Source organism: Falco rusticolus, chromosome 6, assembly GCF_015220075.1.
Source record: "Falco rusticolus isolate bFalRus1 chromosome 6, bFalRus1.pri, whole genome shotgun sequence".
Taxonomy (NCBI): Eukaryota; Metazoa; Chordata; class Aves; order Falconiformes; family Falconidae; genus Falco; species Falco rusticolus.
In genome coordinates, this window is record NC_051192.1 from 10109905 (window position 1) to 10126000 (window position 16096).

At 36.8% G+C, this 16096-nt stretch overlaps 1 protein-coding gene across 7 annotated transcripts in view; it reads left to right on the forward strand.

Moving 5' to 3' along the window:
* Nucleotides 1-16096, forward strand: part of SIPA1L2 (signal induced proliferation associated 1 like 2) — a 152088-nt gene that overhangs the window by 101571 nt on the left and 34421 nt on the right. For 4 of the 7 annotated variants that reach the window (XM_037392334.1, XM_037392337.1, XM_037392342.1 and 1 more), the window contains 2 exons: nucleotides 12192-12449; nucleotides 15990-16079. In XM_037392334.1, coding sequence (XP_037248231.1) covers nucleotides 12192-12449; nucleotides 15990-16079 — 348 coding nt within the window. The remainder of the gene's footprint in view (nucleotides 1-12191; nucleotides 12450-15989; nucleotides 16080-16096) is intronic. The other 3 variants (XM_037392336.1, XM_037392339.1, XM_037392340.1) reach the window with 1 other exon arrangement.

Here is a 16096-nt window from a genome sequence, read left to right on the forward strand (position 1 = left end):
AAATGCCCTCCCCTGCCTCAACCTGCATGTTGATGCCTTGGGTTCCTCTCTGAAGAAAATGCCTGTGAATGTAGAATACCACCGTTTTGCTTAGTTGGATAGAATTTGCAATTAAGCCTCTCTTTGCTTAGCTTTGCTATTCTCACCATCTGCTTCTGGGTATGAATTTTCACTGACTTGTTTGGTATACATTTCCAAGCTGTTTACAGAATATGAGCCTAATGAGCTGATCCTATTATATTGAAGGTAAAAATGTGTGTTTTATAGGCCCTGATGGAAAAATAAATACTATATGAATTGTTTATATCTTCTTTGATGCATTTTTAGAAGTAAATGTTAAAATCTCAAGTCGGTGTGATACATGGCACTCAGTCTATGTGTAGGAGGAGTTTTAACTGAGTGCCACCAAACTGGGAAAAATCTGCAAAAGCTGTTCTTGTTTATAAAATTTTTGCATTTAAAAAACTGTGTGTCTAATTAGTAAGGAAAATGACTTTTTTAAAAACTATGTTTCTATTCTAAAATACAAAAAACACCAAAGCATTTATGTTTAAGTTCTTTCCAGCCTCATCTCTCTAATATAAAAAAGAAATCTTCATTAATGCCTCTTTTTTCTCAAATATCAACTTCTCACTCAAACAGAAAGTTCCTTATTTTCACCTTTATATTCCCAAAATACAGTTAGTAATTGTGATTGCCCAACTTTAAAGTGATCTAATATTCAGAGAGTTTTGAACTTGCCTTTTATCAGTGTTTATAATCTAAACAGAGCAGACAGAAAGCAATACAGGTATTGGGTGACAATATGGAGAGTTTCAGTTGACAAACATGACCTGTGACATTATTTGTAAAATATATTAATGAGTGGGGGAATGAGGAGAAGGCAGAAAGGCATAAATTACCAGAGGTTTGGAGAAAGAAGATAGTCTATCACAGGTATTACTAGTTAAAGCTTGCGTAAATCCATCTCCTCCTCTCCTACGCAGTTGCTTGGTTTAGCCATCTGCAATGTCTTATCTTGCACAATCACAGAAACAATAGCTGAGGCTGGTCAGGACCTCTGAAGATTGTTGAGTCCAACCCCATTGCTCAAAGCAAGGTCAGCTAGAGCAAACTGCTCAGAGGCATGCTCACTGGGTTTTGAATATCTCCAAGGACGGGCTCCACAACTTCAGTTGCAGCGTTCGATCATCCTTACAATAACAAATGTTTTTACTTATAGAATCATAGAATCACAGATTCATTTATGTTGGAAGAAACCTTAAGATCAAGTCCGGCTGTAAACCTAACACTGCCACATACTTAAATGGAATTTCCTGTATTTCAATTTGTGCATCTTGCCTCCTGTATTTCCACTGGATGCAACTCTGAAGAGTCTTACTCTGTTGTCTTTTCTCCCCATCAGGTATTTATGCACATTGATAAGGTCCCTCTTGAGCCTTGTCTTTCCCAGGGTGAGCAATCCCAGCACTCTCAGCCTCTTCTTGTGTTTCAGATGATCTGATCCCGTAGTCATCTTTGTAGCCCTTTGCTGGACTTGCTCCAATATTTTCACGTCTTTCTTGTACTCTGGTATCAGGTTTATCCAGAAATTTACAGACAGTAGTGTTGGATGTAAAAGAGGAGTATCTGGAGAACTAGAATCCATTTCACCTTCATTTGACAAGAAACGTCACTGTTCTTGGAGAATCCATGTGTGGCTATATAGGGTAGAATCAGGCCTCTGAGTGATTTCCAACATGTGTCTGTGAGCAAGTTAAGGAAAGTGTGCCAGCTCATTAGGAGAATATTTTTTTACTGTCAAGTAGCTCTAATAATTATCAAATAACACTCAAAACAGACATATGGATATTTCCTTCAAAGCTGTGAGTCTTATCAATCCTTGATCCACACACTGCACGTCTAGAATAATGATGGTTCAAAAGCAGGAGATAGCTTCACATGTGTGCTCCAATAATTACTGCTTTCATTCACAGCTGTTTTTAGAGATTTTATTCTAAAAAATGATACTTCAGACTATCTGACATATGTAGAACAGTAGATTTGGAGGTTGAAATAAATGCCTTGAAAGTTTGACTGATCCTACAGAACATACGATCTTCTGGTAGTTGGGGTTTTTTCTCTGTATTTTAGCCTTATTTCTCAGGGTAGATATTGGTAGTTTATAAAAATTTTTTACTTTAAATGCCATAATCTGGGGTTTCAAGTTCAGCCACTAAGTTTTTGTCCACAGTGTGTAAATATAAAAATACATTCATCTTTGTTTCTGCAAGAATAAATTGCATTAAGAATTCACATACATTTACAAGAATATAAATAAAACTGGAGTAAAAATAATAATTCATTGTTTCATGAAAAATCCCCTTGTTTCATTTTATTAATGCCTGTCTTTCATTTACTGAGATAATCAGCTGATTTCCACTGCTTGAAAGAGTAGTTTCTGCTTAGCGCTCTGCTGGGTTTTAGGAATACGAAGCAATGAGGACTTCCTCTTTAGGCTGCTTATTAGCACTGGTTCCTTGCTGGGATCAAATTCTGAAGTGAGCTTACAGACTGGATGTGAGTGCCATGGAATCTCTTGGGAATTATACCCTTCAAATGAAAATGAGTTTTAAGTGTGAAGGGGCGTTTCCAAAGCAGTCCCAGTCCTTGGAAAAATATCAGCCAAAGTGGAGATCTTTAATCTAGTTCTTAACTTGCTTTTTTTTTTTCCTGTTAGCTTACCCACAAATCATCCTCAGACCATCAGCCCTTTATATTTTAAAAGAAACCAACAAAGTGGAAGTGTACGTACACTGAGTATATTAGCAAGGAACTATTAACAATGAATTTATTTTTTGCTGCAAACTGTCTTGTATTAATTTAGTTTGGCATGAAAAGAAATTATTTGGAATGTTGAAGGTGCTTACGAAGGAATGTTACAGAGTGATTAGGAAATTATAGAGGAAAATTCCGCTCAATAAATGTGTTTCATTACTAAATGTAGATCATTCTACCTATAGTCTTGATAGCAGTATATGCAAAAGCAATCATGGAATAAGGCCTTTCATTTACTATTCTGTAAAATTAATGAACTTGAGACAAAGCTCCTGCTGTTTTCAGTTTGCTCCAGCAATTAAATAATCATGCACAAATTGAGAAATCATAATTATTTGCATGGCACCAGGTTGATATTTAGACAGAAAGAAGAAATTGCTATTTAAAACATAAATTCTTTAAATTACAAAGCAGTATTAGGACAAACATGCTGGTCATTGTATTCAGATATCAATAAGTATCCTTGTGTCGTACTTATTTCTATGCTAGGTCTTTCCCTTCAGAATTGTTGATTAGTTCTTCTGTTGTCAGTATTACCTAGTACTGCAGTGCAGTAGCTAGATTTATACACATTTTAACAGGAGAATAATGATGTTCATTCTAATTTGCTTTCACTGGTGTCACAGTAATGCTCAAGGACACTATATCCTTAATCAGTCAAATCCAATCAAGGAATTCAAGTACTTCTAAATCCATTTTAAACTGTAGATTATGCTAGAATTTTGCTTACTAACTATGTTGAAACTTAGGTGTCTGTCTTATTTCAACTAGCATTATATGTATAAAAAGAAAATTAAGAATGCTTAAAAACAATTTCTAGAAGGTTTAGAAAATTAATAAAACTTTAAGGAAAACGTCCAGGCATGGACGATAAAGAGAAGCTTAAGTACAACCACTGTAAGAGATGTAACAGCGGTAGTTTCCACCTGTTGGTCTGAACAAGTAACAGACTTTTTTCCTGATGTTGTGTGTAATTTTGAAAATTGAAGTATTTTAGTAACTATGATTGAAACTGCCTGTGGGCTATTATTAATTGCTGCTGCATTTCTTTTGAGGCTTTTCACTTTTTTTTGGACTTTGCAACTCTTTCTTGCAAATAATATAGGTGTAATGACTTTCTGTATTTTCCAGTCCTGATGCTCGTTCTTTTTAAATGATTGTGATCTTATTGGGTGATTTTGTTTCTACAGCTTTTTTTAAGTAACGGATAGCCAGCAGTGTATAGAAAGATTGGCAAAATATTTTTAGGAAGCAGAAGGTTTTATTGTGTGGAGGAACTCAAATCTTCTCTCAAGGATGTCTGCCATAAGGTGATGGGATAGTTCATAGGGCCTTCAGGTTATTTAATTTTTTTTTAATTTTTTTTAATTAAGCCATCTGAGCTTAAAAGAAGTCAGGTCTGAATTGCTGGCAGAATGCTGCCAGCCTAACAACACTTGAGGGAGTTTAAAGCAGAAAAACCTGAAACTGAACTTTTGGTCATAAAATTAGAATTTGGATGTACTACAGCTTTTAATTACTACCCCTGCTAATAACCTAACAAGGCTGCAAATACCTGAAAACTCTAGATGATGACATTTTTTAGAGGTAACTGAAAGAACTAGTACTTAAAAAATACAATACTATTAATTGGAAGTGTTTATCAATTGCAAAAGTTAATCCTCTGTACCCAACAAAAAATAAATGGTAGAAATTGCTTAATTTACTGTCAGAATTACTGTACTACTTATAACTTTTATTAGATACAGGGAATGAGGCATATGCGCTGTGACTTATCCTGGTGGAGACTCTCGGCAAAAATGAACTGCCTCAGAACTCTGATTAGCACCAGAGACTTCAACCCAAGCTGTTACATTTTTAAGCGCAAGTTGTAACAGAAAGTCAAATTCAGAATGAGACCTTTTGGCTCTCCCCCTCACTGTGAAGTCTTTGCCACTCCTGCCTTTGGAAGGGTGGCGGCACCAGCAAACAACAGAGTTTAGGCATAAGGTATGGGCTGCCCTCTTCCCCAGCTTTAATATGTCATGCACCATGTGCTTTGTCTCTTCTCTAACTAACCAAGTCATCATGGTTTTCCTGCATAAAAGAAAAAGACTTTTTTATTGTTTAAAAAAAAAATAAAATGTTTTCTGTCACTTTTTATAAATTCCTTTGAGTTTGTTTCTTCCCAATAGAGTTTTCAAGGAAATGGATGTGTAAACTTGGCCTTTGTCAGTATATACAATTTGCATTTTAACATCTTTCCTTAAATTCATTGTATTTAATAGAGTAAGGCTAACTATGCAGCGTTAATCTAATCCTTGGGAAGATGAAAATGTATCATACAAGCATCTTTTTCTATTTTGATTTGTGTCCAAACAAAGGAAAACCTAGGCAGCATATGTAGCGTACAGTCTCCACTCAGAAACTGTCTCAACAAAAGAATAATGAACTAAGAAGGTACAAAGTTGAAAAAAATCTCTGATGCTTATCATATGTCTCATCCAAGTTAAAAGTCTCTGAGTTTTTCTTATATTTAGTTGTGAATGAACTGATAGCAGGAGTTAGTTATAATTGCTAAAGCTTATTATGTGTACAGTTGATACAGTCAAGCAGAAAAAAAAAACCCAAACCAAACAAACAGGAATGCCAGGCAAAGCTCTGAATGTCTCTACAGAGAGATGTAAATCCAGACTTCTTTTTTTCTTACTGAAAAAACTCAAGAGAACCACGTTTTTGGCATTTTGAAGCTTAATATTATTTCCTACTCAATTCTGGGTCAGCAGAGAAGTTTTTAATTATAAATAACTTGGGGGATATATACCTGCTATTATATAAAACGTGCTTTAGATCCATTTTTGTTATGTCTGGGTTGGAATGTGCAGTATCTCTACAGAAATTGCAAGTGATTTGATCTTTAGCTTGTTGGAAATGTTTTGGGTTCATGGAATCTTGGGATAATTCAGGTTGGAAGAGAGTGGAGGGATTATCTGGTTCAACCTCCTGCTCAAAACAGAGTCAGCTATGAGATCAAGCCAGGCTGTTCAGGGCTTTATCCAGTCAGGGATTCAAAAACTCCAGGGTTGGAGGCTGCGTAACCTCTCTCTGGGGAACATATTCTACTTGATCTTCGATAAGGATCATTTGTGTTTTCCTTTATCTCCTCATGAGTGGTCTTAGTCCTAATCTTACCTCTCTGGTATCTTAAAGACTACTTCAAAATCGGGATTCATTCTGAACTTGCTCCTTTCAGAGCTCAAAGGCTTGGATCTCCATTTGGTACTGTTCCCTCTGCTTTGTTTGTCCTCTCTGTTACTCATCATTTCCATTTCTTAAGTTGGATCCCTGCCATTGGCTTTCCAGCTGTTCTTCATCTTACAATCTTATGGTGAATTTTTAAGGGTTTTCTCTTTAATGTCACAAAAAACTTTCTTACTCATCTGGTTTTCCCAGCGATTCTTCCTTCTCGCCAGTAGCTTCTCAAGCCTTTATTCCCCATAGCTGTTGTGTTCTGATGTGGCTGTTTTCCTGTTCTCTGGGATTTGGAAATGTGACTTGCTCCGCTTGTGTCCTAGTTCCCATCAGCAGAGGCTGCAGGGGTTGTTACTACCTTACTGATCATATGAGTAAGCCAGACAACCTTGGCTGGATTTGGGTTTTTTCTCCTCTGTTATTTCCTGACTAGCTCCTTTCATCCAACGTGCTGTTTGTATTTGTCTTGCCTTTTTCATACAACAGTGCAGGCATGGAGGCTCTTAGGAAGCCTCTAAATTGCTTGTCAGTTCACCAACACAAAGATTCTGTTTAAAACCGAATAGTAATAAAGACCAGGACAATGAGTGTATCTTCATGAAGGAGGGATTGTCAGCTTTAACTCTTCAACTCTATGAAGAGAGTGCCACAGAGTTACCACGCACCTTAAACCAGGAGTGATAAAGTGGGCAGCAGCCTTACCTGAGATTTTCGTAAGCAATCACATGTGTCTATTGTGGTATGAAATTATTTTAAAGTAAAACTGATTTCCTGTTTTTCAAATTGTATCTTTCCTTTTCGATACAGTATGACTACCACTAATAGGTTTGTGAGATGTCAGAACTTGGAATTTTTGTCTTCACTTTTTGACCAAAGGTCTCTTAGACCATTTGAATATTATCCAATGTTTTGGACTTGTGCTGTAGTTGATGTAGGGAGTCAATGGAGTCCAGGGGTTACTGCCAGGAGGCACTTGAAAGCGTCAGAAAAGGGAAAATGTATGTATGCCTTATTTAACTACGTGGTGAGCCTAACTAAAACTGAGCTACTAAAGTCTGCTTTTCAGTTAAGTCCCTACAATTATGTGAAGTTATTCAATGTTTTAGTATGTGGGCTTAGTGGATTGCGTGATGAGTCCTCAGTCTCTTGTGACACTTTGTGGGAACTGCTGTAGTGTAAGAACAAACATGCACTGTAATCAAGTGATTACTTTCAAAACGCAAAGTTTGAGTTAGAAGAATGCAATTATGTATTGTACTGTTAGATACAGATAAAGACTCCTTATTGAGCAAGATTAAATGTTTTGAATTGAGATGGTGATAGTAAGGGATAATTTCTGTAATGATATTGTAATATAACTGGTGAACACCAATGATTACTTCTCTACCCCTACATCCCCCTTAGTGGTTCAGATCTGTGATACATTAAACTAAACCTAAATTGTAACCAGGTATTCTAGTTTTGTTACTACCCTAACAGATCATTCATGATGCATGAAATCTGTAGAAAGTTGGGGTCCAAATACCAAAGTCATACCCAGTAGCTGATAGTGGTAGAATATGGTGGATAACTGGCTAGCTGAAAAAGGTCTCATAGACGTAGTCCAGCTGGCTGGACAAAAATGCACATCGCTCTCAACTTATCTGAAGTAACCCAAAAATACACTGTCTTTGGCTGTTCTTGTTACACAATAACAGGAAGATTTTGGTGGGAAAAGAATGTTGCAGGTGGGAACAGATAACTACAGAAGAGAAACTAGGGGCGGGCTTGGTATTTAGGCAACTAACCAATAATGAGCTTAACTTTTGTAATATGTATGAGCTAATTATAACAAGGCATAAAAGGTGACTGTAAGGGACAATAAACGAAGTCTGCTGATCACTCATATTGAGTGACTGTGTCTTCCCTCCGTCGCGACAGAATATAATAGAAAAGAAGGATTTTGTGTAGTTATCAAGGTGGGGAACTGCTGATCATAGTATATGAAAGCTTCTAACTTACCCGTGGAGATTAATATTTACCTTTTCTAACAGCACCTTTGGCTAATGTAGGCCCTTCACAGAGCCTTTTCCAGAACCTTTATATGGAATCTGCAATTAATATTGAAAGGTTTGGTTAACATACTTTGAAAAATTTAATGGACTGTTTGATAATTGTTTCAGAGCATAATGCTTCTTGCAGTAACATTTTAATATTGCACGGTTTTATAGTGGACTCTTAAATTTTAATGTGCAGTCATGACCTGCTAGCTGTGGCGTAGAGTCATGCTCTGTGTAATTGCAGCGTAGGTTTTATTAACCAAATTTTTATAGGGCAATATGGCTCTTGAACCAAAGATATTAGTAGAAGTCTGTGCTTTATGTTGAAGGATTGATTTAATTAATACCAAACTACAGTGAAGAACAGGAAGTGCTATCATTTCTGATGTGTGGTTAAGACTTGGCCACACTTGCTTGATAAATAACAGGAGCCTATTTTTCAAAATGTTATATTGAATATAATTGCAAAAGATACTTGGTTTCCTATACTTGTTTAACATAATTTTAAATATATTTTAACACCATAAAATACAGATTTGTCTTTATATATTCTTTAAAGTGAATTTTTTCAAAACCTAAAATACTTTTAAAATTAATTAAAAGCTATCGTTCAACACCAGTGCCAATATATATGCTTCATCCAGTGGAATAAGTAATAATATTATAAATAGATAATGGTCAAATTAAATATTTAACAGGAAACTGCATTTAATTTTGTGGGTTTTTTTTCATGCAAGATGACTTGCAGTTTGATCCATGGCAGGGGGCTGGGGGTGGGGATCCTTACTGGATTGCAAGCATGAAGAAGATCGATTCTCTTTGTTTCTGATATAGGAAGTATCTGCAATGATGACTACATATCTCAGTATACTGCAGTATCTGTTCTTTAGGCAGTGCTTGGGAAGCAACGATGCATAATTTTTCACATAAATGTTGAACTGATTGGTTTGGCACTTTCAAATTAAAATTATAAAGTCTGTGTAACAAAGCAAGCCATATAAAGTAGTTTCATTTTAACCATGAAAATTCGGGGGGGGGCAGTTTCAACAGTCATGTTGGGGCCCCATTTTGATTTAAAGGTAACATTGTAAGATTTTTATAGTGATTTGAAATAGGGCTGTTTTGTAAGGCTTTTTTTTGCAGGAACAGTGTCCTGAATATTTTTTTTCATTTGTCAGAGGAATAAATTTTCATAATGTAAAGAAACACAAAATCTTACAAGATTTTAAATTCTTGTTCTTTTTGAGAAAGCTTGTTGTATGCTATTTCTAGATCATGCTTTAGTTATTTGGTTAGCAAGCTGAGTCAAACTAAATAGTAGTAATGATAGCCTTTGCCTTCAAAACCCATGGCTATTATTGTAAAACTTAAAGTACTTTATGGGCGGTATCTAATAAGGGCTACAATGACAATTACGTGCTATAACTTCCTCGATTACCAAGACAAGCTGTGAAATCGGTATCTTAAAGTTGGGGAGGGGTTAGTTTGTTTCTAACACTTACGGTCTGTAGGAATGAAGAAGGGGGTGAAACAATACTAAGAAATCGGCAGAAGGATGCTTGAAATTGTAGCCTACATAATTGCTCAACTTCCTAGCCAAATAATGGAAAACTGTGTATATATGGCCACAGGAAAAATTATGCAGTGCACTGAAGTAATATTAACCTTGCTATGTCATCTGTGTATTGTTTGTTGTGTTTGGTTTGTACAGAAAGCTTTCTGAAGGTCTTTAATTAAATAATCAATCTTAGGTTATTTTTTCCTTTAAGACCTTTCTACATTCTCGTAACTTGCTCTGGGAATGAATCAAGGTTGCGTTGCTGGAGGCTGTGGTCGCTTACGCCTTGGACTTATTTGTTGCAGGCGGTGAATGAGGCAGGGAACTTTACCAAGAGAAGCACTGTCTTGGGATATGAGCAGTTGAATATTGCACTTGAGAAATGTATTCTATGTATATTTCAACAGTAGAAATATTTGCACAATTCTATGCAATTTGCTTAACCTGGCCTGTCCATGGTGTTCATCCTTCCAAGAGCCCAACATGTGTTTTGTGATTTTCAGAAGTATGAAACAATTTTAAGAAATAGTTACATGAACTGAAGTAGTTTGAAGCAGTGGCCTAAATAACTGTTGCATATTTTCAGGGTAGGGGAAGGCTATATTTATATCAAATTGACCTTCTGAAACTAATTGACAATTTTGTAACATTGGTTTCTCTGTAGCTTCATTCTGTGTTTGTGGGAGGAGAGTACTGGGGTGGTCTTGCCTCCATAGGGAGGCTGAAACCAGAAAATCATTATTGTGAAATTCCCAAATGCTTCCAGCATGTTCAGCTATGATTTGTCAGCAGAGTTTACACATGTGATATTTTACTGGTGCGTTGAATAGTGATATTTCTAATGAAAGAATAACCTTGAAAAAACAGGAATTCTGAGTTCTGTTTTGGAGCATTCTAGTGATCGCTCTTCAGCTTGTCTTCATTACGGTGTCTTCTACCCTACATTGGCTATTAATCTCCACTCTCAGTGCTTTATCTACTATATTTTATGGGTTTGAATTTACCTATTTCATGAGTTTGAGTGCCAGCAGGGACTGAGATTTAATGCTGCAGGATAAACAGTTTGCCTATTTAGTACCACAGAACTTAGCAGCCTGTAGCATTTGGCTCGATCAGACCGGGCACGTACAGAGTATCTAACATGTAACTGCTACTGTTGCGCACCTGTCTTCTCTTCCAGAACCTCAAATAACATAGTTTGCATTTTCATAATATCTTTTTTTTTTTTTTTTTTAATCTGCTGACCACAACACTGACATTGAAAATATTCTTTCGGGATTTGGTTCAGAAGCTTTGGGGTGCAGTAATTTAACATATGAGAATCTATACAATTTATTTGTACTGCATATTTGTGTTAATTCATTTGTGCCAAAACATTTTCAGGATTAAGACTGTAAACACTTTATACACATGCATTACACTTTCTCTAGGTGATTTTAATTTAGTTGGAAATGGTGAATGTTGAGTTTTCAGCAAAAGCAAAGCTCAATCAAGGCTCAGCTCAAGGGACAGAGCAGAGTAGTTGAGACAGAGAAGCAAATTTTCACTATTTCTTACTTAATACATTGCATTAGGATTATTTAGGGTGTTTTCTTTATAGATGTCAATGTAGTAATTTTAATTGGCATATATAGATATCATATAGATGTCAATTCAGTATGCACTGCTTATCAGACAAGTAATGGCAATGGTCTTTAAGAATGTAAAATATCTGTGCTGATAATCAGTGCTGGCTTAAAGTGGGTGTGAAGTTTCTATTAACTAATTGCTGAAGCAGTAACCCCTAATTCAAGTCTAGCCTGAGTCTACAGCAAGTATCCTGCAGGCACACTGTTCTTTTGGGGAACACTGTTGCTACTTTTACCTGAGTTTACACTTTCTGGGAGTGCTTTAGCCACACTGTAAGCTTCAAGCAGAGGTTGTAAGCCAGACTCTTTCTGATTTGTCTCTTCCTTCCACCTCCCCATTTCTCTTCCAGGTGTAGAGACCCCCAGGAAGAGAGACATTAGAAAGTACACTTTGATAACAAAGAGAAAAATGCTTAGCTGCTATTTAATCACTTGCATCGCAGTGTATATGTTCTATCATTTGGTGGGGACAAGGCAGGAGGCTAAAGGGAAGTTCGCAGCACCACTGAAAAATGTTTAGTTTGCTGCAAAACAACGAACATATTTATGAAATCTAAACAAACAAAAGCTGTTACAAAAGAAATTGATGTTTTCGGACTTCTGAATACTTTGTTTCTGCTAGGTTTTATTATGTAAAATTCAAGCTGCAGGTTTAATTTAGAAAAGCTTAATATTTTCTCCTTTTTGAAGGGCAAGGAGAGAGGTCAAAAACCTTTGAACACACAAGAGCAAATCTTTTACTTTGAAATGTTGCCTACCTGGTTGGCATGGTATTTTTGCAGCGTTCCAAGGGTTGTACAATGCTATGCGAACACCTTTGAGCACCCAGAGGGAAAGCATGCTTCTGACTGCAGAGTGCAAGATTTCTTTTCCTGCTCCCTCCAGTGAGACTGATCAGCATTTTTATTTGTCCCGCAGGGGTTGTTCAGAACTTTGTCGTATACCCATGGTGGAATACAAACTTGACAGTGAAGGCACCCCATGTGAGTATAAAACCCCTTTCAGAAGGAATACCACTTGGCATCGGGTGCCGACTCCCGCTGGGCAGCCTCTCTCTCGTGCCTCTCCAATCCTAGGAACATCTGACAGACTGCAGTGCCAGCAGCTTCTCCAGCAGGCTCAGACAGCCATTCCTCGCAGCACTTCCTTTGATAGAAAACTGCCAGATGGTGCAAGGTAATAGACTCTCTGTTTAATGCCTGTCATCTGCCTATTGTGCCTCGCTTTAGCTATCTCTGCTTTCTAGAACTTTGTTACACTTATTTTTTAAACCTGATTTTGGTGGGTTTTGACAGCAATTTTAATTGTGAGGTTGTATTAAGGAGCATTCACTGAGTCCGGTTCCTTCTGCTTGAAACCAGTGCCTTTGGTTATTTCTGATGGAAGTGGACAGTGCTGAGGATCCTGCTCCTGAGGACAGCTGACCTTTCCCTTTAGTCTCAAGTCAACAAAGTGGGAAAGTGCCTTGTGACTTTTTGATCTAAACAATGTCCTGTGCCCCACCTTTTGGGAGCCTATTTAAACAAAAAATGAATGTAAATAAAATGAGCTCATCCCTTTAAAAATGAATTATTTAATCTCATTACCAAGCTATTGGCATAGTTTCAAAGGGTTCTGTAACTCATTACCAGTCCTTATGCTTTGCTTTTAATTAAACAAAGCAGAGCTTGTGATTTGAATATGTAACACCTCTTAGATGATGGGACAGTATCCTTAAATATTAGCTCTGTTCTAATTTAATCATAATTCTTCATAAGATAAAAAAATATTTTTAAAGTTAATTTTTTAAAAATATATTTGACCTTCAAATTATTTAGGAAAACCGTATGTCTTGAGCACAACTCTCAGTCCTTTATTGTTTGCTATTATTTCTGCTTATGCCCTTTTTCCATGGGGTGATATAGTTCTAATTTCCAAGGAAAAAAAGTCCTGCATTTTGAAAATACCTGATTTAGGTATTAAAATCTAAAATATTAGTCTTAAATAGCTTTTAAAACTTCTGGCTGAAATCATGAAGTACTGCTATTGCTGTACCATCTGTCTTATTTAGTAGAAAATAATTAGTGACATTTTATATATGGGTAATAGTAGTATATCTTTGATAATATGTCTATATCATGGCCTGGGGAAGGCAGACTCCCGCTTATGACAATCACTGGTATTCTTCTCCCTTCCCCCCCTCTCCTCACCCCCTGAAAGAAGGATACTGGATTTCTGTATGCATGTATGTAGCATTATAGGACTTAAGCTTTTCCTAATGTCTTGTTACTGAAATTCTCAGTAACATCCAGCATAAGGACACAATGTATCAAATGTCTAGAAATACTTCAGAATTCATGGAGCATACTGTATGCCTATACAGAGAAAAAATGAAAGTTTTCTGACATGCTATTAATTTCCATAGCATTTCACAAACATAAATAGTGCTTCTCCTAACACTCGGTGAAGCATGTGAAAAAATGGTAAGACAGAGGCTACCTCTTGTCATGAAGAAATTCCTGTATCACTTAAATAAAACAAGTGCAATGTGGAAGTGCTATTCTGGGGAAGACATGGTACAGAGTATAAATAATTAAGAGAGGAAAATGATGAACTGTGACATGTGGGTCTTGAAACGTGAAAAAAACACTGCCTAATTGGCACAGGCTTTCTACATGGGAAGGAAGAGGCATAGCTGGTGGCTTGGCAGAGATGACCTTAAAAAAGAAGAGTTTGAAGTAAGGTTGATTAGTCCTTGTAAGTGGTCTTGCAAAGGTGAAAATATATGCTTGGGCTGGGAAAATGATGAAGAGATTTTAGAGGGTCAGAGACCCACTATCAGTTTAGACAAATTGAAGAGTGCAGGCAGGGAGAAGCAGGTTAGTAAAACAGGGAAGATATAGCAACTGATCTGAAAATGAGCTAACAGTGAAGTCAGTGATAAAGTGGTTGGTTTTAGAGATAGAAAGAGGAAGAAGCAACAGAACTATGGGCTAGATACAGTAAAAGACTCAAGCAGCAACGGTTTAACTGCTGTGGCGTGTAACAGTTAGGTGCCCAGTCCCCGGAGTGAAATTAAAAACTGGGAGCTAAACATCTATGCTCCTAGCACAGTTGCTGAGGAGAGTTAAGTGCTTTGAGAAGGCAAGCCAAATGTTTTTGAGTTGATCAAGGAGTTTCCTCTAATTAGTTACTAAGAAATACAAGGATATGGTTGAGCTCTGCTCCTGTTTTTAAAAAATGCCTAGTTCTGTGACAGCTGCTCATAAAGAGTGCTTTAAGAGTGAAACTTCAGTCAGACTCACTTTTCTGTTTTTTCGTACCAAGAAGACTCCATGTACTTTAGTCTTTGAGTGTCATAGGTGAGTGTGTCCTTCCACCTGGAGTCTGAAAGCCATTCCTGAGAGCAGGCAGCTACAGCTCTTCTGTAAAGGAACTGTGTGAGGCGTTCACTCACTGAATTTCTGTGGTTGTGAATGGCTAGGCACTTGTCCAGCAAGTAGGAGGCTTGGGATCTAGACATGCTTCAGCCTGGAATAGTACAAACCAATGTCCCAGTTTTGAGGATAATATCCTAAACATCATTCTGGAGGCTGGAAACACATGGGATTATAACTTACCTATGCCTTAATGCTGGTTCACTTAAGCTGTGCAAGAAATGCAAAGTTCTTAGTGGTGAGAAGCAAGAACATGCAAATAGGTTCAACTGTGGCCTATAGACTATTCCACTTGATTGAAAGAGGCTCAGTCCTGTCTATACTTATCAGAGAGAGACAAGGTGAAAAATCAGGCACTACATGATCTACTTCTTATATATGTGTTTGGCTGTTAGGCAAAATGTAATAGCTAATATCTTTAAAACTTTCAAGCTGAACAGTGAAGCTGCTTATTGAATGTCATGTCCTTGGGAAAGTGTTGTGCATAAATACAAAACTACCTCTTTGCACCTGTCCCTGAGTACATTTATTCATTTCTACATATAGCCTTAAAAAAAAAAAAAAAAAGAAAAAGAAAAAAAAAGGGAGATACAGAGATTTCAAGGTAGTGTCACTGTAGAAAATGTAGCTATGGATTGATATGCACAAAAGTGAAGGATAGGAGGGGGATCAAACCCAAATTTGGGTGTTGCATTTCAACTCTGGAAATCTAAGAAGTGTAATTAGAGACATTGTTAAAACATGAGGCTCAAAAGTTTAAATAATAAATACAAAACAATATTATTCATGAAAATGTTTTCTTATTGCTCTTCTATGTCAAAGTATTCATAAAATCAAAAAGGTATTGGTATCACCTCTTCTGAATTACTCTGTTGAAACTTGGAATACATGCAAAGCAACTAACAATCATTTCTGATCCATTGTGAGAGCATCCCATATGTAAATTTAGAGACCTAATCCAGCTGCTGTGACTCCTAAGTAATCCCACATGTTCAGAAGTAAAGCTAGATGTAAGGAAAGTAGGATTTGGCACTTAGACTTTTTTTGCCTTTTCCCTATATTCAGTTGGAAATATTTTATTAATGATGAAATAAATAATATACTTTAAAAATACTTGTTTAAGTTTCGTGAAACTAAGATAAAACTGTAAATTCCCCAGATTAATATGATTGCCTGTTCATATTGCATCTGCGTTATTTGTAAAAATGCATGTATTTCATGAAAGAAGTGCAGCCCACTTCAGAACTGACACCTCACAAATAACTCAGGGCACTGTTAATGACTCTAGTCAACATTACAGAAGTTCTCCAAGCAACCAGTCCTCCTCCAGTGACCCAGGACCAAGTGGGAGCAGCCAATGGAGGCAGCAAGTGGGATATGACGGGTATTGGTAATTTTTTTTTTTTA